General features: G+C 41.0%; 2 protein-coding genes across 8 annotated transcripts in view; both read right to left on the bottom strand.

Moving 5' to 3' along the window:
- The window catches only part of trpm7 (transient receptor potential cation channel, subfamily M, member 7), a 30,664-nt gene extending 17,786 nt beyond the window's left edge, over positions 1-12,878 (bottom strand). Inside the window, exons 1-8 of the mRNA XM_062562019.1 lie at positions 12,630-12,878; positions 4,973-5,052; positions 3,978-4,016; positions 3,172-3,379; positions 2,690-2,903; positions 1,780-1,904; positions 1,410-1,581; positions 103-277 (exon numbers count right to left, since the gene is read on the bottom strand). Coding sequence (XP_062418003.1) covers positions 103-277; positions 1,410-1,581; positions 1,780-1,904; positions 2,690-2,903; positions 3,172-3,379; positions 3,978-4,016; positions 4,973-5,052; positions 12,630-12,632 — 1,016 coding nt within the window. The 5' untranslated portion in view covers positions 12,633-12,878. The remainder of the gene's footprint in view (positions 1-102; positions 278-1,409; positions 1,582-1,779; positions 1,905-2,689; positions 2,904-3,171; positions 3,380-3,977; positions 4,017-4,972; positions 5,053-12,629) is intronic.
- Positions 12,879-13,534: 656 nt separating this feature from the next.
- On the bottom strand, positions 13,535-24,413 carry zgc:123258 (uncharacterized protein LOC641502 homolog). Of its 7 annotated transcripts, none has more exons than XM_037449176.2 (17): positions 24,178-24,413; positions 23,284-23,394; positions 22,588-22,770; positions 22,121-22,210; positions 21,828-21,961; positions 21,313-21,458; positions 20,460-20,556; positions 20,238-20,339; positions 19,588-19,669; positions 19,137-19,211; positions 18,973-19,029; positions 18,409-18,462; positions 17,164-17,263; positions 16,868-16,948; positions 16,356-16,528; positions 14,633-14,666; positions 13,535-13,984 (listed from the first exon to the last, which is right to left on the bottom strand). In XM_037449176.2, exons 1-17 carry the CDS (start codon positions 24,229-24,231, stop codon positions 13,947-13,949), a joined length of 1,611 nt encoding a protein of 536 aa, XP_037305073.2. In that variant the 5' UTR covers positions 24,232-24,413; the 3' UTR covers positions 13,535-13,946. The 7 variants fall into 7 exon arrangements, with proteins under 7 accessions (XP_037305073.2, XP_037305081.2, XP_037305091.2 ...); XM_037449184.2 differs by having other exon boundaries at positions 16,368-16,528; XM_037449194.2 differs by lacking the exon at positions 14,633-14,666.
- Between the last annotated feature and the right edge of the window lie 358 nt (positions 24,414-24,771).

The following is a 24,771-nucleotide window of genomic DNA, read 5'->3' as shown; positions in this document are numbered from 1 at the left end:
ACTTAAACCAATTTTTGCATAGATTTAGCTTTGACAAGCCAAGCACAGCTTTCCCCGCCCATCCCTTTCCAGTGTGTGTGTGTGTGTGTGTGTCTCTCTTACCCTCCCTCCTCGGTCTGTTTGTGGACGTAGGCCAAAATGTCAGCAGCGCGGCCGGTCCCCTCACACACCACCACTGGGACAGGAGGGCTCTCCTGAAGGTAGTCCAGCACGGTCAGGATCACATTGGGACCCCCCTCGAAGATCAAGGCCACAACGGGAACACCCTGACCGATTCCTGCAAGAAGGAAGATGGAGAACAAGCTTTACATTTCAGTCCTTTCAGCTGCAGCTGTATTCCTCCATTACAGCTCCACCCAAGTGACAGTTTATGAGCGGTCTAGATAATAGACAGCTCACTTTTATCATCCATTTTCCACCAGGCAAAGTCGAACAGACTTCTTAAAGATTACACCTTGGAGTTTCGATCCATCAGAAGAGTTTAACAGTTACTGACACATGTTACAAGCTATCCAACTTTCTTTTGACCTACGACGTGTTTCAGAGATGTTTGGATGTTTTTAGACTTCACCGGCTAACAGCGAACCACAGTGGTATTCTCAGTATACACTACACACATCTGCATTTATAGTATTTTGTAAAGAAGATGTAACTGCTAATGAATAATATCAGGCCGGGGCAACAGTTAACTTGCTTTGCATATAAAGATAAGCAGCTAACATATTGTTAATAACACCATTATGATGTTCTCTTTCAACCAGTCCCAATTTATGCGGTGACGCTTGAAGTAATACCGCTCTGTCCCCTTTCCTTATTGGGGAGGAGTTTGGGTACAGGGGACGTTCTGGAGAAGATTCAACTTCAAAGGTTAATGCCAAATTAAAGTGGTGCGCTGAAAGCTGGAAAACTGAAGATCAAATAAAATGCTGCTGCAGTTAGTGTTACATTTATGGGACAATAATTCTCTTAGGATGGAGAAAAAAAGGCGGAAATAGTTGAATCATTGATTGACTATAATTAATAATTAATTGACCTCGTCTGTTGGAAATGATGCCTCCTGCGGTCAAAATTACACAAATTACAGCAGTTATGTCAGTGCTGGTGGGAGGCACCTCTGAGCATAAGGAACATTTTCCCCATTAGCAAGTAATGGAGAAAGTATAGTGTAGAATTTAAGTTCTGAGAAACCTTTTAAATTACACAATGTGGAGCACCTTTGTGTTGCACAACTTCAAAGAACATAAAACCAAAGGGATAATAAATGAAAAACCCCCGGGACGGAAATAAACTCATGTTGGCAAATGTTTCTTTTAATTTATATTCTTGGGTTCTTCGGAGAGAATATAGTGACAGTTTTTCTAAATCTGAGGTGATCCTCAACCATCTACTGTTGTTACACTCTTGCTTACGTGCATGTATTCTTTGGAGGTTGATGTGCTTCTCCAGGTCCCGCCGCAGCTGGACCTCAGCACCGTACTTGCCCACTGTCCCATCATCCACCAGAAGGAAATGCGAATGCAGATTGTTGAGAACGTTTAGTTTGCTTAGAGGGTTCAGCAGCGTCTGATACGGAGCGATAATCTGCAGTGGTGAGAAAGTAGTTCAAGGGGAATGGAGTTTAGTAAAGAAAGAATAAATTGCAAGAACTGTTTTTATAGAACAATCAAAAAAATGAGAAAACCTATGCTATCATGATAAGACAAGATTAAATTGATGATTATTAAAATGTTTCTTAAGACTGAGATAATAACTAAGGAGATTGTTTGATTTGTTTCTTACGTCTCTGCCAATGAGATCGTTCCGGTTTTCAATGACTCCCCAGGGTGCGATGCCGATAGTGCAAATTTTCTTTGACGATCTTGAACAGTGTTCTTTGAGAGCATCTCCCACATGCTTCGCTACACCTTTATGAAGGATACAATAAACAATTAAATTAATATATATATAGCCACTTAGCCATTGTCATTCCTGTCAAATTCCCATTAATAAAAATATTTGGGTTCAAGTCCATGACCATTAAGATTTTGGCATCAGTCTCCATCAAGTAAGAGTGTGCTAGGTGGTGTGGATTCCATTAGTCGTGCATGTTTAAAGATGGAGCCAAGACAGAAAATGCCTCATATGGGGCAAGTCCCCAACAGGTACAGTGTTCCTGTTTGGTTGTTTTTGAACCACAGCCCTCAGCTAATGGATCTCATGGATTCAGCAGTAATTTGTGATCCAGGGGACCATCTTAACTGGCCATGCTGCCAGAGGCATTAAGAGTAATCACTGGTCTGGGTAATTGACCCTGTGAGTAATGATTTAAACACTATGATCAGACCGCACCATCTTAACGTTGCGCTGCGGCTGCAGACACACCTCGGCCACGACAGAAAGCCAAATGACACGCTTAGAGCCCGGCATTACAACAACTGCTACATCAGCGCATCATCCTCTGATATATGGGAGTGTGTGCAGGTTGGAGTACAATACAAGTGTGTTTGCGAGTGTTCCTTTTAGTTTGGTTTGGTTTAAGTGAACTGGGGTGGAAAGTAAGAGTTAATTAGCTGTTATATCAAGTATTTATTAGATTAGTTTAACATTCAGTGAATTCTTTTTCACCTGATCCAAGCGTTTATTTCTTCATCCCCCCGTTTGTCTGTTGCGTTTCAGTCAGGACTAAAAGGGTCTCTCTCTGAATACAAACCTGTGTTGACCCCTCCGGTGAGGATCCAGGCTCCCGTGGTGACCGCGGCTTTGATGAGGCCTTTGCCCACCACTTGCTTGAGGCGCGGGTGAAGCTCAAAGTTCTGAACTCCCCCGTGGACAGAGATGAGGATCTTAGGAAGCTCCATATGCCACTCCTTCAGCATGAGCCGCAGGATGCTCTCCGGCCGAGAGTCGTGGGACAAACGCACATACTGCCCACAGACACAAGGAAAGAATGTTGACACAAAAACACAACGCAGAGAAGGTCAGCATAATGGCGTTTGGTTGAAAAATGACGTGATTGTGTCAGCACAGCACGTTGATTATCAACATGATATACGTAAAGTCATATTACTACACAAGGTTAAATGTTTGTAAATAGTGTTCACAATACAGACTGTACTTTATACCCACTTCAGGTATTTTACATGGCCAGCATGCCCTCCAAAAGAAAGAGGAAAGAGGAATTTGCCATCCTACCTTGGCTCTGTACGAGTGAGACCCTCCCTGGAAGTTAATGACGCCATAAGCATCACTGGGGCTGGCCTCTGTGTGTTTTTCCACCGACCACTCCTCCAGCTCGGGCATGGACAGGTTGGAGTTGTCCCCCAACGTCACGTCCGAGTACTTTGTAGCCAAGCTGGCTGTGAAGCCGACATGCTGCCGCACCAGACGCCCACAGCAGCATCTTAAAAAGGGGAACAAATATCCTCTTTAATTGATACAATAATATGCTTATTCCATCTTCGCTGCAATGTTAGCACAAGGTAGAACATTTTGAATTGTGCTTAATTTATGACTTTTATAAATGAGTAAGAAATCAATATGGAAAAGCAGGAAAATAATATGAATGGAACATTTTCAAAAATGAGCTTTTAAACTATAATGTACGTAGCTATTAACTGGAGATTTAAGATTCCCACATCAAAATGCTGGGATAAGATGGGAAGCCCGTTTTTGTCTGAATATACGACACATTTATTCAAGAACTACTAACGATTTGAAAAGGCCCTCTCTGACCCAGCTAAAAACCTTCATTTTAGACATTAGTTTTGTGCCTTTATGATATGGAACTGTATCACTCTTTTCTTCACCTACTTTATTTACCTGAAGGGAGAATTAGGAAAAAAAAGCCAGGATGTCAATTGTTTCCATGGAACGACACTGTAAAAGAATTTGCCTGCAGTGCTTTTTCAGTTTAAAGTAACTAGTTTGCATGTATTCTCTCAGGCTAATCCTGCCAGGTAACAAAGAAAGAAGGGAACAAAGACCAAACAAATACTCACCGGACCAGCTGTTGGCAAATCTGGCATCCTGGAAGGCATCTGGGGGAAAAAAGTCACAGCAAAGTGGTTTATTATGAATTTAAAAACATTCAAATCACCAAAATATGGAGTACATTTGAAAAGATACAAAGACAGTGCGAAGCAAACTCAGTAGACTTTGAATGACATTGTCTAAGGTCATCAGTCAGCCGGGTAGACAGCTCAGTAGGATTGGCCTTTAACCGAGAGGACGTTGTGAAACCTCTCTTTGCACTCGTCACAGTCCCAAGTGGGCCTTCCGTCCCAATGTTAAATTTAACTATGTTCACTAACTATGTTCGCCATTGAATCATCTCCAAGCAGGAGATTGTAGTTAGCAAAGAAAATCCAGCGGCAAATAATTGATGTAAAAGAAAACAAGGGAGTAACCAAGAATTACTGCGAGTTTACAGGAAGAATGTTCGGATTTTTTGTAACCGAAAACAGAAATGGTTTACACACAAAAGAACGGAAACTACTTACTATGAAATAATTAAAATTTACAAACTAAATGTAAATTTGGACTACTCTAAAGCTGAATGAATTTGAATCCAGCTGCTGTGCCTTTAATTGAGCTATTCCGTGTGTGCTTCTCATGAACACGTGCTACATTGCTCATGTACGAGTGGCCTGCATGAGAAGTCAAGAAGAAGCCTCCTCCATACAAGTTTAACACAGAATTGGAAAGTCCTGCTTCACACACACACACACACAAAACATTATTACATTTAAAAAATAGCTCAAAGAGAAGTAGAAAAATAATTCCACGCCTAAGAAGATGTGACACACGGGTTCATCACTGTCCTTCCCTTCAACGCTGTAATTATAGCGACACACATTTTCATCTAAATCATGTGGAAAACAGACTCATTGAGAGTAGTGGTTAGGGTTTGAGCCTACTTTAACACACACACACACACACACACCATGCAATTAGATCGTTTCTAGGGTTACACATGGCACACTGCAGCACATACCTGTGGGGTTCCTTTGACACTGGAAGTATGTACACGCATTCCCGCTTGGTGAAGGTGCTTTCTATCCAGGGTTTCTGGGACTGTGAACAAAAAGAGTTTCAGAGTGTGAGCAGTGGACCGTGTTCACAGCTTGTTTTGCATTTAAATAATTTAATTTGCTTTGAAAACCACCCCATTCCGAAGTTAAAAACATTGCTCATCTGTGTAGCTACAGAGTGCTCTGATAAAGCGTGTCGACATTACCTCCATTGTAGTTTCACTAAGACAAGGAATGTAATTAAAAAGAACATGGGGTTAAATCTAAAGTGTAACTGTCAGTTTTCTGTGAACAAAATGGAACATCCTCCTAAAAGGCAGCTTGTTACCCCCTTGATCCAGGATTTAAGAAAGTCAAAAGGGATTGGAAGTTTTAACAAGTGAAAACAATTAAATGTGTAAAGTTAGGATGAGTGATAAGGGGCCTGTCAATTGTATAAACCACAAATAAAATCATTCCATTCTGCACCACTATTCCTTTAAAACAAGGATTTATGTCCAAGGAATTTCAATTAAAGGCCTCCCGCCTTATTGTTCCTAGCAGTACGGCTCAGAGCGATTAGCACCATTAATCCCTCAGAGCACAAAAGGGGGAAACCTGCAAACACCGTCACCTGCTTCCCACCAAAGCGGTCCAACTATTCAAAAGTAAAAAAACAACAGTATTAAAACAACCAGGAATGGAAATGTTGTCAGCGAGCAAGTACCTTTCTGCTTCTGATTCTTGCCACACAACATTTTCATGTAGTTGAAAAATGTCTACATTGCAAATCATTTCATCTCTGCCGAAAAGTCTCTTAATTTCTCGGGTGTCAAGATTCCCAGCCAACAACAAATGGCGGTTTGACCGGAACCGCGTTAACCAACAGGTTGACCGGTGTCACCGAGCCAATGAGCTTGTACCTGGAAGTGCTCCTCCTCATCTCTGTGTTTAAGGGCTTTGTAAAGAAACATGCCAAGGCTCCTTCGTGCATCTCCCGGACAAAACCACAGTCGCCTCAGCTTCCCCTGAGCACCGGATCATCTGCAAAAAAAATCCCTGCTCTCCTCTCGGCCTCCCGTCTCTCAAAAAGAAGATTTCCGTACGAGTCTCAAAGTCTGCAGCGATTGCCGTCACCATACAGGTCGTCTTGAGGTTAAAAGCCGGGGAGATCAGTAAAAGGTGGCAGCCTCCAAACTGCGTCCACGGTTAATCTGTAAGAAGCCACTCGGGGGGACGGATGAATGTGTCCGAGACAAGCTAGATATTATACTTAGACTGGGGAGAAAGAGGCGAGGGAGGCGGGGGTGTGGGAGAGGATTAGTGAACGGGCAGAGGCCTCAATGATGTATACCTAGTTGTCTACGGAGGACACACCACCAACTGTGAGCAATGCCGAGCACACAAAACCTCTCCCGACAACACAGGCCCAGCACTTCTTTTAAAACACTCATTTACAAAAGAAGTGCATTGAAAAAGATACAAAAAAACATAATCCAGATCAAACCGTGTGCAGCAAAGTCAGGTTTACCCTGTGTACTAAAGAAACATCTTCCCGATGTAACCCATCTACACAGGGTGTGTCCTCACAAAGCTAGCCTGACTGAGGAGCCAGTTCAGTGCATTTGCTATAATAATAAATATCCCACATTAAAACACACCAACATCTGGAAAAACACCATAGAAAGAGCAATGCAGTAATTTTGTATTAAAAGATTTTGACATTGGAGATATCTGAAAGAATTGAATTTCCAGCAATTTGATGGCGAGCAGTTTTAATCGCCTGTTATAGCAATATTGTTTTTTTTTTTGCCTTCCCCGACTATGACTATGTAATGACTATTTTGACAGAAGTAACATTTAAAATAGCTTTGGCCCCAGAAGACGCCAAGTTAAATGAGTCAAACCTCTGTTTAGGTTGTGATTACTTGTTATTATTGAGGGGTCTCACTATGGCTGACTATCATTGGCTCAACAAGCCTCTCTGCTTTCCAGTCATACCCAATTAATACAATTAAAGGATTGCTTAGGGAACCCAGTAGTTAGAGACCACTTTTAGAATAGGCCAAAAAATAAATAAATACTGTGGATATGGCCGTGCCATATTCTACCTCACCTAAATGTTTCCAAACTTGCGAGTGTTATAAAGCTCCCGTCCAGGCAAGCCAGCATGGAACGGCTGCACCGATGGATTCCTTAAGTAACATTCAGACTTTAAACTCAATTCATACCGGCATTTTATGGTTGGATGGTGAAACAAAATAGTTAGTTGGTTGTCTAACATCTGCTGTAACGAACGAAGACACCAGAAACAATCCGGATATGGAATGCAAACAATTGGTATCGGCATACATTTAAAGTCTCAGTGACCTTGTGAGTGTCGGCCCTGCGCGTTCAGCAAAAACTCTGCCCTCGTTTTTTCCGATCTGACAAAGTATTAATGAGGCAGATGGGGCTGTGCTCTGCAGACCTGTAACCATGGCACCTGAGAATGTCAGACAAAAAAAAAAAGAAGTAATTGCTTCAGAGACCCTGCCAAAGAATCCCCACTTCCTCATTCCCTCCCTCTTCCTCTCGGAGCTGAAATTTTTACAACTACTTTGTTACGGTAGGAAATGTAACCAGACACCTTTCCATCTCCCTGGGTTCAACAATGTGGGATGCTCAAAGCTTTGTTGATGGGCAACTATGTCTGTGTGTTCCTCTTGCCACTCTTTTTGTGCAAGTGAATGTTTTAGAGACACACAAATGAAATCCAAGACTGTCGCTTTATCTCCCTGTTATCATCTTCAAACACACACACACACACACACACACACACACGCACACGCACACACGCACACGCACACACGCGAAACCTTGCCAACTGAGCACTTCCTTCCTCCTCCTTTTTCCCCCCAACAATGTAACGAGGCTGGCGGTCGCCCCATCTCTGGCCTGACGTAATACGGGGTGAGATAACATCTGGCTTGGCAATTCTTTCACCCATTAGAAGGCATGAAGGGGGGCGGAGGGATCAGCACTTAAACGTGAGCAGCAGCCAGAGAGACGATTGGGTCTCAGGGAGCCAATAGAAGTTCCTTTTCCTATTTATTTGGAGAACGTGTAATGGCTGCATTATGGCTTCAAGGAGTTTCCTTAAGGAATATACACAGATGGATTGAAGTTTAATAAAACAAATGAAAAACTTGGAAAAAAAAAAAAAAGTCACCATGCAATATTCACATTAAACATCATATCCTGAGATGAGAGAACCTTGTTAAATTCACTGATGTGTCTAGTTTTTAAAATTCTACATGCAATTGCCCTGCCACTAGACGTAGTGATTTTATTAAAGCAGTCAAAGCAGCAGACTTACTAGATCTGCTTCAAGAGGGGATTGTGTTATTTCACACAGGTCAAGCTCCCTTAGCAAATCTGCATTCTCTGGAGGCAGCTCACTCCTGGAATGCTGCGCCGCAACACATTTCGCACAGAAAACGCATACCGAACCGCCATATACAATGTTATGGATTGACTTGGTGCCAATCAGGTTTGCAAGCATTGATGTGCCGTCTGTTCTGCCTGCTTGATTCGCCTGTATGTGCATTTGTCTTGCTCAGTGTGTCCTATTTTTCTCTGTGTATGTTATGTGCTTCAGTGGTAAACTGTAAATGTGCTTTCACTGTAGGTGTGTTTGTTCGGCCTGAGGCATGCTGCACCCTGTTATGGTTGCTCTAGTCCATTGTACACTTTTTCTTTTGCTGTTTATTGGTTTTGTGTCCGTTTGTCTATGAATTTAATTTACATTTCCTTTTGAAAATTCTCTTAATGCTTTTTATTTTAGGCGGCTTTAAAAAAAAACATCTGGCCAGGGGCAGCAGATCAATAGGGGCAGCAGATCAATTCTGGCTCACTTACAGTACAACTGTTGATTAGTGTGTAAAAGTTGTCGGTGCAAAATAAATAAATATACAGTACCAATCAAAAGTTTGGACACACTTTCTCATTCAATTCATTCAAAATAAAAGCCAAAACCTCTTCAAATCACATTGACAGATATTTCCATTTAAATTAGATTTGAAAGGAGATGAAGATTTAAATTGCTGGACAACATTTTTTGAATAGTCTCTACAGCGTACAACCTTTGGTATTAAATAAAAATGTTTCATTTGATTCAACAATGAAAGTAATAGCCATACTAGTTTTTCTGCTCTGCTCATTTGCTGTTGTGCCACCTGACATTTCCGTGGTTTGAGGGGTAGAAACATTATTTACAGGAATATATTATCTGAATATACTGGATAGGCTTTAAGGAATGAAAAATGTCATACAATTATTTCAAAATGAAAAAAATGGACTCAGACAAAAATATGCATGTAAAAAAAGAATTTCACTTGAGCAACTGCTATATGGCTATAGTTATAAGCATGCATAGAGAACTAGGGCAACCGTCTCGGTACAATGAACTCCTGTCGAGTTTTTCCGAGCTGTAACCTTAATTCCTCACTGCGGTTTCTCTTTGCATTATGTCATATCACTGGGAACTGGACGTTTTCCACAGCCCCCCAGAGGTACTAAAAGTCCAGATATAGACACAGACCATATACCTTTTGGATAAGTAGAAAATTCAATTATATGGTCTATAGAAAAATATTTGTGCAGCCATTTTGTTATCATTTATTATTTTTCAAGAGTCAGATTACGATCTTTTTTTAAATGGTATAAATGGCAATATACGTTGGTTTTCTGATGGAAAATGTAACATTTGAGTGATGCTACAAGATGTTTTCTTGGGTTCTTAGTAAATTCAGATGGAAAAGTGTCATTATTTGGTAAGCACCAAAAGCAAGTAATTGGCAAATAGTTAAGTTTGTTACAACCAACACGCTCACAGTTGACTAAACAAACTCACGTCTATCATGTCTCTGAATAATGACCACTCACATTGATAACATGCCGGTTGTTTCACCAGATTTTTACAATTTATTTTCAAACCGGTTTCAATTGTGTGTTTTTCAATGGCTGAGCCTGCTCTTTAATGGAACCGTTCTTTGACAAAATGGCTGGGCTACGACTTCATCATGCAACAAACAATGAATATTCCTAATTTTGCCCGCACTAAACCTCCAATGACAAAGTGTGTGAACTTCACAACACATAACAGGAAAGTGCAAAGTTCTGATTTAGCAGACCTGCCTCATATTCGTCTCAGTTTTAGTGGCAGCTCTCACTTTTACAACCAGTACTAGTAAATGCTTTAGAGCCAAAGCCAGATCAAAATAGGTCTTTAGAATTGCTTTATGACACACACACACACACACACACACACACACACACACACACACACACACACACACACACACACACACACACACACACACACACACACACACACACACACACACACACACACACACACACGAAAGGCCTTACTGATCGTATCCACTTGCAATTCTTGCCACATGTCAGTTGTTTGCAGATCTTGTCGTATAAAAGAATGCCAAATGGGAGGGAAAAAGTTCATTATACCCTCCAGATAAGAAGTAAATTGGTTTCAAAGTGTAGTGGCTGCAATAAATACGGAGCGTCAGCTCATACAGTCATGAGGCCCGAATGTGACCAGCTTTCACCATTGTGCCCCCGTGGGCATAGCTCTAGAAAGACTGCGTAGCATGAGCCGATACCATGCCAGCATGCCACCTTGAGTCTTAGCTGAGAGCAGCTGTATGACCTTGTGGTTTAAGCATGTGATGGCTATTGGTCTCAACATATGGAGCTCATGGTTATTTGAGCATTTGAAAACCCAGGTGATACCAGTCTCAGTATAGGAGATAGCAGCGAGAACAGTATACAGTATAAGAGTGAACAAGATAACAGACCTAACACAAAAGTGTGTACAGCATAAGCCACATTAAACTGGTATTTTGTCTGGTGTTCTTTAGGTAGTACAAAGCACATGCAAGTCAGCTGCATGCCTGAGCAGGAGCTGCAGCTCTGTAATGTGAGGGGAAGCAGTGTGTGTTGGAGGGGTGTGGGGGGGGGGGGGGTCATCAGCTGGTTAAGATCTACAGGGGAGAAAAACACTCTTAAAAAAAACTCAGTGTGACCATTTAAAAAAGAAAAAAAAAATCCAGTTTAGGGCCTTAAGAAAACTTCAGTCATCAATTGGTCGTTGGGTGGGTGTTGTGCGAATGGATTACAATGCGAGATAACAAAAAGGCATGCCAGAGTCACTCGACAGGTTGAAACACAGTGAAACACGCAAGACCACTCTACCAACTCACACAGCCCTGAAGCCTAAGCTGATGACTAGTTTCCCCCCCCCCCCCCCTGTTAGGAAGAGAGTGTGACTTGCACTAATAAAGTGCTGTTATCATTGATCACATAGATTTGATCAAGACGTCTGCTCTGAGGAACCACACCATCATTGATGCATCAGCATTACACTTATTAGACTGATCAGAGAGCAGCAGTTTCAATCATGTAAGCTGGGGCATGTGACCGGGCTCGGAGCAGCACTGTGGGAAAGACAGTTTTACACCGATGCAAAAAGCAATGGTTGCTCTGGTGTAATAAAAGGATGTAGGCTACACATAAATACTGCATTGCGAAATAAATAAATATAACCTAGAAATAAAAGTTAGGTGATCTAATAAAAGTTTAAACTACGATTGGAGTACAACATCTCGGAAAGCAGCATTTCTGATAACGATATTATATCGTTATCAAAAATGACAGGTCTCTGTCCTAATCTAAATTGACATCACAGTGTCGTCACACGCACTAATATGTTGTGATTCATTTTCACAGTTTCCACGACAACAATAAACTTCTCACAACTTTGGCTACATGTCACCTTCCCTTTCTATCCACCCTGAGCTCTTTACAGATGACAGGAAAACGTAACGCCAAACTAAACACACAGATGTTGAGCAAACATCTTCGTGGGGGCCTAGAAACATTCGACTCTCACCAGAGAGCGAAGAGTCGTGAGTGGGCGGCAAAATACTCGCGAGTAAACGGTTTTAAACGTGACTCGGACTCTGCTCGGCATTAAACCGCCACTCAAGGTGCCATTGACTTGTTACTGGCGGTTACAGCGTGTCAGCTCCGACACTCACAACAAGTGCCAGCGGCTTCTGACGCGTCCCCCTCTTTACCCCCCCCCCCCTTTCCTTTGGTCGGGTGAAGGAGACGCTCGGTCTCCTCTTCGTTTTCTTGGCAAAGAACCCGCTGCTAACGTAAGCCAGCTCACCAGAGCTGCGTTAGCTCGCTAGTTAGCTTGGCTTAAGTAGCTAGCGTTGAGCGCTAGCGAGCTAGCTATTTAGCCGTGCTAACGTCAACGTTACGGCCGTTTGTGATTTTGGGGGGGAGGGGGGTTCCGCTTGGCCCGACAGCGTCGTTCGCGTCGCGTGTCTGTCAGTGATTTCAACCGTACGGTCGGGCAGTAGGTAAACACGGCTATTGCCACCGGTGTCTCCGCTGGGTGGCTGACAGGCAGCAAGCAGCGTGTGTGGAAGAGGAGGCGGAAGAAGAACGGGGAGGGGGGGGGGAAGAAGAGACCTGCCACTCAAAAACCACCGATCAGTCGGGAACGTCGTCAGCGCCAATTTGACAACACTATAAAACCCGGAGGACAGTGGTCGACCGCTCACGTACCATTCTCGTCACCGTTGAGACTCAGGAAGAGCTGCGGCGTGGCTTTTATCCATCTATCGGCGGTGCTCTCGGTTAGCCTTGGAAGGAAAGCCCGGTTGACGTTGGAGAGATCCGCTTCGGCTGCAGCTCCAACGGAAGGTTGCTTTTTCATAATTGTGCGACTCCAGACTGACGCTGCATGACGACCCGGCTGAGTCAGCCCGCACGCCGTCACGTGACCGGGGCGGAGTCAGCGGCCACATGTGCGCTTTGTTTTAGTTCACGAGGAATGACCGCTGGAAGGGAATAAAGACACGCGCTTTTCACTTTCATCGTCCCGTCTCACCTGTGCAGCCGGTCTGACTGATAATGAGACTCAACCCGCTGCGAGAGAGCAATTGCAGCAATCCATCATATGTTTTAACGTTGTTAACTAAACGTATAAATACTGTTATGTAAAACCTTAATAACCATCAATTAAATGTCACGCATGGGTCATGTCAAATATATTGGTTAGTGCAGAAATATGTCGAACCATTTGAAGGATTTAAAAAATGCAATTAATAACTGCATCATTTAGAGTGTATGACGTTTAGTGCTTCATTTAAATTGTAAGTCTTTCAGAGATTGCACGGTATCAACTGTTTTATCCTCTTGACACTGGAAACCTTTTTTGATGTAGAATTAATTTAAAGAACGTATCCATTTACGCTTGGCTGTAAGGCCCATGGCTACCTCATAGATCATAAAAGGCAACATAAGTAGTTAAATATATCCCACTGCCTTTCCTCTTCTTTTTCATGCTTAATCATAGCTGCATGGAATTTTCCGCAAACAGAGCCATAAATCGTTGCCTGACCTGACTAGCATTTTACCCACAGGACAATTCTGTGTATCCCTGGGAAAATTTCAATAAGGAACAAATAAACACTATATGTTCACTTTAATATAAGGCAATGAAAGAAATCACATCATACAAATAGGTTACAATGAATCCACAAAGCAGTTATCAAAAATTCATATTGTGGCTACACAATTAAAATCCACCCCACCCCAGATGAAACAACTGTCAAGCTAAATATTATAAAGTGCTTCCTCATTACACTGTGTTCAATCATCAACAAGGCAAAGTCATTACAGTTTTCTGAATGTGACCCTAACAACCTTTCAGGCACTAAAGAAGCTTACAGAATATGTATTAACTTGCCCTTTGCAGCAGACAAGTGAACCCTTACTGCTCCAAGAATATGTTGATCAATAACATGTATTCCCTTGCGAATGTAATATTAAAATTTAAAAAAACCCTCCAGCAGTAGGGTCCATTCTCAGCACTGAAAATCAGCATGTTTCTCCTATGGAGCCATGAGTTCTTCCCTCTAAAAAGAAAGGAGAAAAAAGGAAGAATTAATGTTTCTTTCAGTCTAACAAATACAATTGATACGACGGAAAAAATTACAGGGATTGTAACTTGCAAAGCTCACTTGCATTTACAAAATCAGACAGGCTGTACTTTCTACATATAGCAAGCCACAGAGATGAGACATCCTGATCGCTCTAAATGCAAGCAACAACATACAGGGGGTAACATGGACTTGCAGGTAACTGTATGAAGGATGGAGGGATGCAAGTATTATTTCCCACGGGTTGGAAAAGACAGATAAGTGGAGAAAAAGAATGATAAAACAAACTGGGGTAAAAAAAAAGATCAAGTCAATTGTATTCCAGGGCCAGGGCTTAAACTCAAGTGTGTTGCAGAGAAGCTCTTCAGACTATCGAGTATTTCCAATCAACTAGAGACACCTGGTGGGGAGTTAATGCAAAACAATTTTCAGTCAAAGGCAGGTCTCCAAGTTCTTTCAATTTTATTTTTTTATATTTGAGACACATTGACTGTGGAAATTAGGGGCTAGAATGCCCCCAAAAAAAAAACAAGAGTGGGCAAAAGAAGGCCCTAAGAAAGGCTGCAGCACTATAAAAAGGGGAGAGAGATGTAAGGGTGAGGTCTGGATTGGAGGAAAGCAAACCTGGCAGCAAAGGTTCCCTTGACGAGTCCAAAACCTGGTGAAGATGAAGCCAGGTCAGAATTGTATCTCTTTCCTGCTCATTATTTGGCGCTTACATCAAAAGACCAGTATTTCCACACATCACAGCCATGCAATTGTCTCTCAGAATTTCTCATTTAATCTAGGACCTTGCGGTGAGTATTGTTCAGGACTTCAAAGTGTTTCACATGATTCTTGTTAAACTACAAACGTACAACGTGAAGTACATTTTAGAATTGTCAAGCTGCCATTGATTCAGCTCATGCTAGATGCAGATGAAAACTGGCAGACTTGCGAATATATATGTTTACAACATGTTATTTGTTGTAGTATGTTCCAACAATAATGCGACTAAGAGCAGTTTCACGTAACACCAAGTTAATTTCAAAGCACTGCAAGGTTTTACCAAGGGCTGACAGGAACTACTAAAAGCAATCCAAAACGTTATGAATGGTCTGGAAAACATACTTTTAGTTAACAAAATCCTAAACACAAAAGACCTTCACATAAAAGAACAGCTGCTGTGATCCTTGAAGACAGCCGAGTTTTTTTGCCTGATAGTGGTTCTGCAAAAATGTAGCAGCAGGTGAATATATTGTTCTAGATATTTAATAAATTAACACATTATTTTGGTTAGATACACTGCTTAATATTTGAATCTGTATTTCTTCTGTTGTAACATTTGAAATGAACATATCATTATCATAAGTTCTGGTGATTTGTATAGAGAATGCCTACTGCAGGATATCCTGGATCAATTCCACGGCACATTTCTCAATATCTATATTCTTAATTATTATAAAATGTCCTTATATCATTTTGGGAGACGTCACCAAATAGTTATGAAGGGGGACACACACCGTCGCAAAAAAACGATTGAATATTACTTTCGGTTCATCAGGGACAGCCCAATATCCTGGAATAGAATCGGTCAATAGACTAAAAGTGGGTGACTGACAAACAATTCTGAAGTGCTGCCCTGAATTACGGTGAGTGCAATGACAGTGTAGTGATGCTGTTGGGTTTACCCAGTACCTCCAGCTGCAAAGCGCTCATTCAAAAGGTGCCATTAGTATTAAAAAGAACACACGGTTATTGTGAAAACAGCAGCTTCTATCATACGTTTTCTCGTAGGATTCATAATATCAGGTTCATGCTGTGCACCATGCAGGCAATGAAAAACAGTGGCGTCTACAGATACAAACACTGGCACTCGCATTTGTACAAAAAAAACAAGGAACGCTGCCTGCAATCATTTCCCTTCGCAGTGTTTTTTTTTTTTTTTAAATAAATGGACTAATCACAGTTCCCTTGCACCACTAAACAGCTGCTTGGCAAATTGCAAATCGTGTAGCTGCAATCATGAAGTGAACATTTTAAACGTTTTGTTTATAACAAAAGCAGATAGAGAAATCTCTTACTCTTCAAAAATGCAGCAACAATGAAGCAGCCCTTAGTAGCAGCCTTTTCTATACGAGTTAATTGTAACAATATCCTCCTACTGAAAAGCAAAGAGCTTATGTCTTGGCAATACGCCTGGCTTTTATGTTCAGTCTTTTGAATTTAGTTTCATTAATTGGTGGTGAAAAATATATGTCAACAATAAAAGAGTGAATTTTTTCAGAAATACACTGAACACAGGACGTGCCCTCAGGAAGTACCACCAGGAAGCACCTCCGCTCTGCTTAAATAACTTATCTCTCACCGGTCTTCTCACCATATAGGTGGTTCCCGCCCAGAACTGCCTCATCTCTCCCCTGCACCCGGCCACCACAGCGGAGGCGATCAGGGTGAAGGGCACCAGGTAGAGCAGTGCGGGCTGGCCCATCCCGGACAGCAGCATCACGGCGAATGTCACAATCATTCCCAGCAGATAGGCTACAAGGGAGCGAGAGACGGACAAAATTAGACTCAAATTTGCTGATTGGAAGTATTAAAAATACTCAGAGAATATCGTCTGATATATATTTCCACATTAATTAATTAAATGAAATCAAAGAAATTCTAAAATGCATGGACTTCAGCAGAAAAGAGTGTGCAGTCGAGCCGCAAAGCCAATATGGCTACATAGAATATACAAAAAACAATTGCACTCTATTCTATAATGTGATGACACAGTGTACACGTATGCTACAGTATTACCAATGGATAGGAATTCAGTTTATAAATATAGCTTCTGTATACAATGAATAAAATAATAATTGAGCTGTGTTGTACCTATGCAGCAGGAGATAAAGTAGACCTTCTTGCTGCTGTTGACCCAAACATCAAATCTGCTGCAGTAGGCCACCAGGAGACCTGTTGGACCAATGAGGATGCCAGAAGTTGAGACATCGCACAGATCCAGTGTTTATTATCGTTTCTCAGAAGCAACACGCCTATTTGTATGTATGCAGCCCACATTATGCATCAGGTTTTCCTTATTTCTACTCTTGGGGTTTATATAATGTAGTTAAACTGACAGCAGCCTCTGACGTGCACCAGGCACAGTTAAAAAAACACTTTAACCTCACCTGGAATAATGATATCTCCATAACCCAGAATGGAGAACTGCATTCCACACAGGTTCTGAGCCCAAGCTGAGAACCGAGGCACACGCATGACCACTGGCAGCTGAGAAGAAAAACACATTTTAGACTTTTATAGTAAAACTAGCAGAACAGCAGAAATATTGTGTTTTATGCAATCAAATACATTGCGCTGGAAAGTGTGTCATGCTGACTTAATACTAAATATTCATTTCTCAAAGCAGTGATTTAGTATATGTTACTTTAGAACATAAGCTATACTTGAGTCCAGGCAGAAACACTGATTTGGTTATCCAGCAATGGCATAACAATTTCTAACAGTAACCAAACTCATCAAAAAATGCTTTCAAATTGAATATAAATACAGGTGATATAAAAAATGCCCCCCCCCCCCCCCCCCCCCATTCCAACATGTGAACATTGCTCATAAACTGATTCAGCTTGAGCAGAACTGGTGTGTTCAAAATATGGTGATTTTTCAGCACATAGCTACTAACAATCATGGGATCTGGACAGGTGTGTTTCTTCCCTTTGCTTGACATTTGATCTTTTAAATAGGTCAAGTAAAAGCATTATCTATTCTAAGGATAACAGCCAAGAAGGTAATAATAATTAGACCACATTTGGCTAGAACAGGCTGAGTGTGTCTATGTCTGTGGGTCAATCGTGCGGCTTTAAATAACGGTTGTAGTCGAACTCAGACTAAATGCAAATTTCCACAAAAAGAGGCACAATCTTTCTCAACTCAGTTAGATGCTACAAAAGTGGTGACTGACCTCTGGTGGCACGTTTTATGCACTCCAACTCTCATTACAGCATTATTACGGCAATGGAATATTCTTATTTATTGGCAATCATACCATTTGGATTTCTTAAATACCCTTAGCTTAATACAATCGGACAGTGCGGGCACCAATGAGTACAGAAAATTGTTCCAGAATTCGATTACATATTATTCTTTATACTTTTAGTTGAACGCTTGCTTGTTGTTGTTTTCTTCTTCTGTTAATCTAATTTAATTTTGGATTTATTGGGGCAGTCCATGTGTGTATATATGTATAATAGAATATCAAACAAAAAGGCCCAACTTCCCTCATATTTTAATCACATAAAAAGGGAGTTCTGCTCATGCGAATCCATCTTCAGAACAAATATTGACAACCCCAATCCATTCCTACCCAACTCAAACCATCAGAACAAGGACTGGGAGTTCAACAAGTCAAACCTTACTTTCTCTGAGGGAGCTTGGGGTTCAGCCGGGACCTCCACCATGTTACCTTGCGTCTACGACAAGAGCCCACCCAACCCCAACGCACAGTTAGTCAATCAGTCTAGAGGGCGTCCACAACCAGTAGCGCGCATCAGCCAGGATGTTAATAAAGCGCCTACAAAGCAGAAGGGGAATTCTTGGGGATTTTATGGTTGGTTTTGTTTCCCAGGACAGGGGAACTCCTGCACAGTGCTCTTCTTGAACACACATTTACTCAACTAATTTCATCTTAATTCTGAACAATGTCGGGACAACATTCTAGGTCAGTCCAAAAGGCTCCGTTTGAAGAAAACGATAATTCTCCAAAAATGTTAAACATATCTTTCTATCGTAATTCAATATATTTAAACTAATGTACAAAAATACACTTCATAAAAAAGGAAATTTCAACCATTTAAAATATTACCTCATGAACTCTTTCATGAAACTAATCAAAAGACTGAATGTAGAATGTAATCATTTTAAAATGCCAGTTTATTTGGTGACGTTCCCCATGAAGGAAGCAGCAATGCAGGAGGACTAACCTTCTCTCCTGATGCCTCCGGGCCCAGGGCGACCTGCACCATAATGCTCACTCCGTTCTGTGGACATAGACGAGATGCCAAACATTCATGTCATGTTACTCGTACATTTGTAAACCCCTAGTGCTCCAAACTTGAGAAAATAAAATCAATCAATATACTGATACCTTGGTGAAGAAAGGAGTAATGAAAACGAAGAAGACATCATACAACAGCAGGAGGCTCAGCAGAATCACACAGATCTATGCCAATGTGGAAAAAAGAAAAAATGTTTGGAACAGATAAAATATATATTTTAAAATTTCAACTTTATCAGCATTTCATTAATAGCGACGGTACAGAGCTCCATCTTGTTGATCAACCGTAAAAATATCGGGGGCAATAGAATGGGATAGATTCTACTGCCCGGAGACGTTAGATGCCAACATTAATATTTACAGATTCATCATTGAGGTTTATTTTGAGATATTGCCCCTCTCCTTTCTGACGCTATTGTTGGCCAAAATAACTGCATTCAATGGAGAATAAATCAGTCAGTGTGGCTGTTCGATGATTAGCAATCAGAGTACAAACACTTATCACCACTAACAAAATGTGTTAGCCCAAGAGAAGAGGTACCTTGAAGTTGGAAAGCGAAACGGTCTTCATGAAGTTTAGGCAGAAAGCAACGCCAAGTAAGTCCTGCAAGATCCAGATCCATCTACAGAGACAAAAAAAATACTTTTAACTTCAGCATTACGTATTTGACTTTAACAAGAACAGCCTAGCCACAGTTAAGGATACAACGCAAAAAAGGAAACGCAGCTAGATACATTTAACGAAAAATAACATCAACCATCATCAACCCTGCTAAAATCAGGACAAAGCGTAGAGGAAAGTGAATGAGAATTAGGATATATGTTCGAAACTCATGCTGCGATAACATGTCAACATTATCCGCAATTGAACATAATATTAAAATTATAAAAGGGTATATCTATATCATAGGATTAAAAATATACATACGCCATCAATAATGTCTTATTGAACACAATAAGACTCGTCAAGTTTGAAAGAAAACGTGTTTTCTTTGACCTAGCACCATCCTCTGAGCTTAACAATTAGCCGGAAATATACTTTGACTGACTTGGATGATGCAATGTGAACGTTTATCAGATTTGGACCAATAGGCAATTTCTGCTTCATCACCAAAACAATCCTCTGGGCGGCAGCCGAGTCCGAGTGTGTTATGGTTGTGTGTTTTGTGCGCATGTGTTTGCTCGCGGTACCTCTCTTCATTCCTGTACACTCCCCAGACCACAGCAATGCAAATACATACGGCGGCCAGTATGAGCGACCTCACACTGAAGTTGCAACTTTTAATGGAGAAGCTGGAAAAAGAAACAAAAAATACTTTTACCAGGGTGTATATCACATATTATCTATCTCATATTTTCCCTAACAGCAATCGGAATGTGCTTTTTATTTTATTTCAAGAGTTGGTCTCCTACCTCCCAGAGGGGCAACTAAGTATTTCCATCACTGCATCAATACAGCTGAACAGTGCAGAGGCAGACGCCAGGCAGAATATGACAATGATGAAGTAAACTGGGGAGAAAAAAAAACAACGATTACGTTAAAAAGAAACCTGAGATGGAATCACTCCTTCAAGCACTTGAAGTGGGCCGGTACCCACAAGGCATACAAAGCAGCACTTCTACATTTTACCCTTTAGCATAGCTTGACTTTTAGTTGGACACTTTGCTGCCCTCTCAATATCGTGTTCGCCAGGGTTTTGGCAGTAATTTGTTTTAAGAAACATGAAAACAATGTAGACAGTCATTGGACAAGCTGATGGAGGGGAGGGAGTGAGAAATATCAATTCAATTTACACTGGTCAATTAAGTTAGAAAGTTTTTAATTAGAAAACTTAATTTGAGCTTTTTCTGAATCAAGTCTTCTGATTTACAGAATAGGATTTCACTGGGATAACATTTAAAGAAGAAATGTCCAGAGGAAGACGAGGACATGGATGATCGACAAAATAATTAGTTGAGTATGGCAGGTTTGATCTTTTAGCTTTTGGGGCATTATCTATAATGATGGTCCAGGATGTACTATTGCATAGTTTTACATCAAAACCCTTCAAATTTTCTTGGGGGAGGACTCCACCGTCACGCTGGAATGTTTCAGTGGAAATTATATTGTAGTAATAATATATATATATATATATATAATAAATAGGAATAAGTAGTAGGACATTGCTGAAACCAGCCGATGCACAGTCCAACATGTGAATAAGGATCGTGCTGGCACTTATTTTGTTACACTTAGAGTGAAATAAAGTTCAATATTACAACTTACCCATGACATTGTAGAAGTAGTACATGAGGACAAGCATCCCACACATCAGCGCGACAAAGATGACAACTTTAAGAGGAGAGTACAGGAAAAGCTCTTTGGGGTCTGCTTTGCTCTCTCCCCCATCTCCATCGCCATTCATTCGGTCTCTGCCAAAAACAGAAAAACACTGGATTTAAAAAAAGAAATCTCAGGAAAAATGCTTTGACTGGTTCTAGAATAAAAAATAAAAAAAGGGGGGCAGCATCCATTACTCATACACAGAGAGAGGGCTGTAGAGTTGCATTTGATGTGATATAAATACACCGCAATAAGTAGGACCTTTGGGAAAGCAGGTTTGTGCTTGTTGACACAGGCATTACACGGGCATCTTAACTAAAGTAAGAGACCCGTTTTAGCCAATCCCTCCCCACTCACATTATCTAATTTTATGGAAAACACTGTTAACAAGGCAGCAACTTTAACTCCTGCCAATAAAATGCAGATAGTGCCCTTTATGTGAAGCTGCAATGTCCTACCTCTCACACGCCCCGCTCCAGAAGCCGCCCAGGGTGACCGTGACCATGGCAATCAGTAGCATGACTACAAGGCTTACATCGATCTTTGGGTAAGTTGGAGCATATAGCTTCACCTGCATCCCTTCACTAAACACCTGAGGACATACATAAAAATAAAAAAATGTGTTTACAGAACAAAAGTTAGTATGTAACTACGCTTCTATGAATCCTGCCAGAGGCAGTGTGAAACACTGGCGGTCAGTGAGAAAGAAATAGAACTGAATTAAAAAGCAGTAGAAAAAGTCCAGACTGACCTGCTGCGCTTCAATGAAATCCCTGTACCTCATGAGAGCCAGAGGAATATTGACCTTTGCATACTCCGAGTCATTGGCTGATGGAGTGATCTGAAAAGTTGAGAAGTTTCATAAATTAAGTTTAGAATGTATTGTCCAGCTCTTGGCGAGTCAAGGTTATATTGTCAAACAAAAAGACGACACATGAAACTAGAAAGAAAAATGGCGTAGAGAAAATACATTTAAATTTTAGATGGAAATCCCCAGCTCCACAGCATTAGTTTCTTGTGTCACTTCCTTTTTTCCTGAATCAATTCCGCATTGACGTGTTGTATACATACTTCTGGATGTTAGTATTATGTACAGAAAAAAAAAGACCATGGGTCCTTCAAAAAAGTTAGTTTATAATAAAACACTTGAAATATGAAGAACTTGTCTAATGACCTTTCTTAGTCTGCTGAAAAAACAGTTTAATTTGAATGTCCTACCAAAAGTGTCTTGCTGGCAATGAGCAAAGTAGTAGCTCCGAGGCTCTGAGCAACCTGAGCTTTCTGGCTGAAATCACAGTCGCCCCTCATCACCACCAATGCTTTGCCCTTCACCACAGCTGGAATGACCCCCGAGGTGTTACACAGCACAGTGGATGTCATATTCACCAGTGGATACTGCGTCTGAGAAAATTAAAACAAGACATCATTTAATGATTAGAATAGATGGAAAGCTTCCTAGAATTTTCCCACGACAACTTTCGGAAACATAGGAGAAGTTCCTAAAATGTTACATTGAATACAACAAAGAAAGTCTATCTATCTTGGTCATTTCAGTCATTATGTACTACTGAACTGTGTGTGCAGTTAGGAATTACATACAAGAGGGATCGCAAAATAAAAAAAAACATGAAATGACACTCTGTGAGTTCATACTTCTACTTTTGGATTGACATTAATCACAGGGGTAGAATATCAGTCACTGGGTTTTAAATAAAGGCTGTGTAAGTGAGGTCTGGAAATGTAAAGGTTTATTTCAGGGTTGACCACTTGCCAAGTAGGCAGGTAACAACTCATCTATTTATGTTCTAATGTCACTTAGAGGAAAATATAACAACACGTTAGTAAAAGTCTGAGTAACTTTCTCTTTCTTATGATAATAACTAAGTAGTGCTTGGAAAAGTTTGAAAAACTTACAGCCTTATCAAAGGTTTGTGACAGTGGAGTCCAGGATTGATTGTAGACAATACAGTACTCCCTATTTGTTCTTTCATTGGAAATGTGCAAGATTGCCTCCTGGCAGTTTATCTGTTGGGAAAGACATGTTGTTCTCTTTAGTTGCATGCATAGTACACATATCGAAGGCAATACCATACCCAAACGCAGTTATTTCAAGGGCATTTTAGACCCGTCCCTACAATGATATAATAAAATGATCTAATACAGAAGAACGATGTGAAGCCCTCTTTAATCTTTCCTTTTCATTAATCATTTACCCCCATGGTAGTTTGAATTCCAAATGGTAACCAAACGATATCAATCAAAAAGCAGTTGCACGTACATACTTTACAAGAACTCATCTGTGCTGACACAGGGCCGCGTGATCAACAAGTAACTAGTTGTTGTGTGCCTATACTTCACGTGATCAGATTCTTAAAATCAAAATACTTCCGTGTTGGTGACGTAGAAGAGGACGCTGTATTAGTAATTTGTTACCAACTATGCTTTCAGTTTAAGTAAGCCGAAATAAATGACAACGGCCAACCTGTCCCGTGGGTTGAATAGCGTTCCTTTAGGTATACATTTAGGCAGCTGTAACGTCCCCAGAGTGAACCAAACTGACGTTAGACGAGGCTAACGGACCAACGCTAACGCTAGCTCATCCACAGCAGACGTTGGTCCCTTGGTCACCAGAACGACGCCATGCTTCTGATTCACATAATATCACCAGTGTGCCGACGACGCTCTCAGAAAACGATCCAGTTAACAGTAGTCGCAGCTGACGTGTTTTTCGACGGACTTGTTTTTTAAGGCCGTAAACATGCGACGAATACCGAGTACAGTTTATGTTCCCATCGTCGGGTAACTTACCTGCGATACGTAGAAAACGACCGACAAAATGATGAGTCTGACTGCTCTTTCCATTTCGGTAACATTCGTTTTTTACAGAGTCCGGCGGAATCCACATTAGTTGACTTCTAACTTTATGTGAGACTTTCTATTTAACGTTACTAAGTTAGCAGTATGTTCATTGCAATGGTTTCGCTTGCTGTGAGCTGCCAAGCACTTCCTGTTTCGGCTCGTACGCGACACATGATCACGTGACACGTTTGGATTCCGTTTCGCGTCAACATGCACGCTGCGAAAATAAAGAAGCAAAAGCAAAACGTAGACATAATGCGTTACCAAACGTCTTACAGGGACAACTAAAAGCAAGCCTGGCTTTAAATCAATCCGTTATAACCTAAATTCTTAATAAGGACGAATAACACCTTCATTCTGTGTGTCTGGTCCTTTGATATATAACATTTTCACGTTTTAAATGAAGTCATATTTTATACCAATCTCTTTTTTTCTATGATCGTGTATGTGTTCAGGCTCAGAATGTATTATTGTTCAAGGCTGGATTTGTAAAGCACCACAAACTGCCACCATTCACCCATTCACACCATCGCTATTCCAGCT

Source organism: Pungitius pungitius, chromosome 4 (assembly GCF_949316345.1).
Source record: "Pungitius pungitius chromosome 4, fPunPun2.1, whole genome shotgun sequence".
Classification (NCBI taxonomy): Eukaryota; Metazoa; Chordata; class Actinopteri; order Perciformes; family Gasterosteidae; genus Pungitius; species Pungitius pungitius.
The sequence above is the reverse complement of the archived record's forward strand: the minus strand, read 5'-3'. Positions and strand labels throughout refer to the sequence as shown.

Coding starts and splice junctions, on each gene's coding strand:
- zgc:123258 (XM_037449150.2), bottom strand. CDS start 24,231: ATGGAAAGAGCAGTCAGACTCATCATTTTGTCGGTCGTTTTCTACGTA. Junction 18,463..18,972: donor CGGAGGCATCAGGAGAGAAG/GTTAGTCCTCCT, acceptor CTCTTGTCGTAG/ACGCAAGGTAACATGGTGGA. Junction 14,667..16,355: donor CCTATATGGTGAGAAGACCG/GTGAGAGATAAG, acceptor CATCTTCACCAG/GTTTTGGACTCGTCAAGGGA.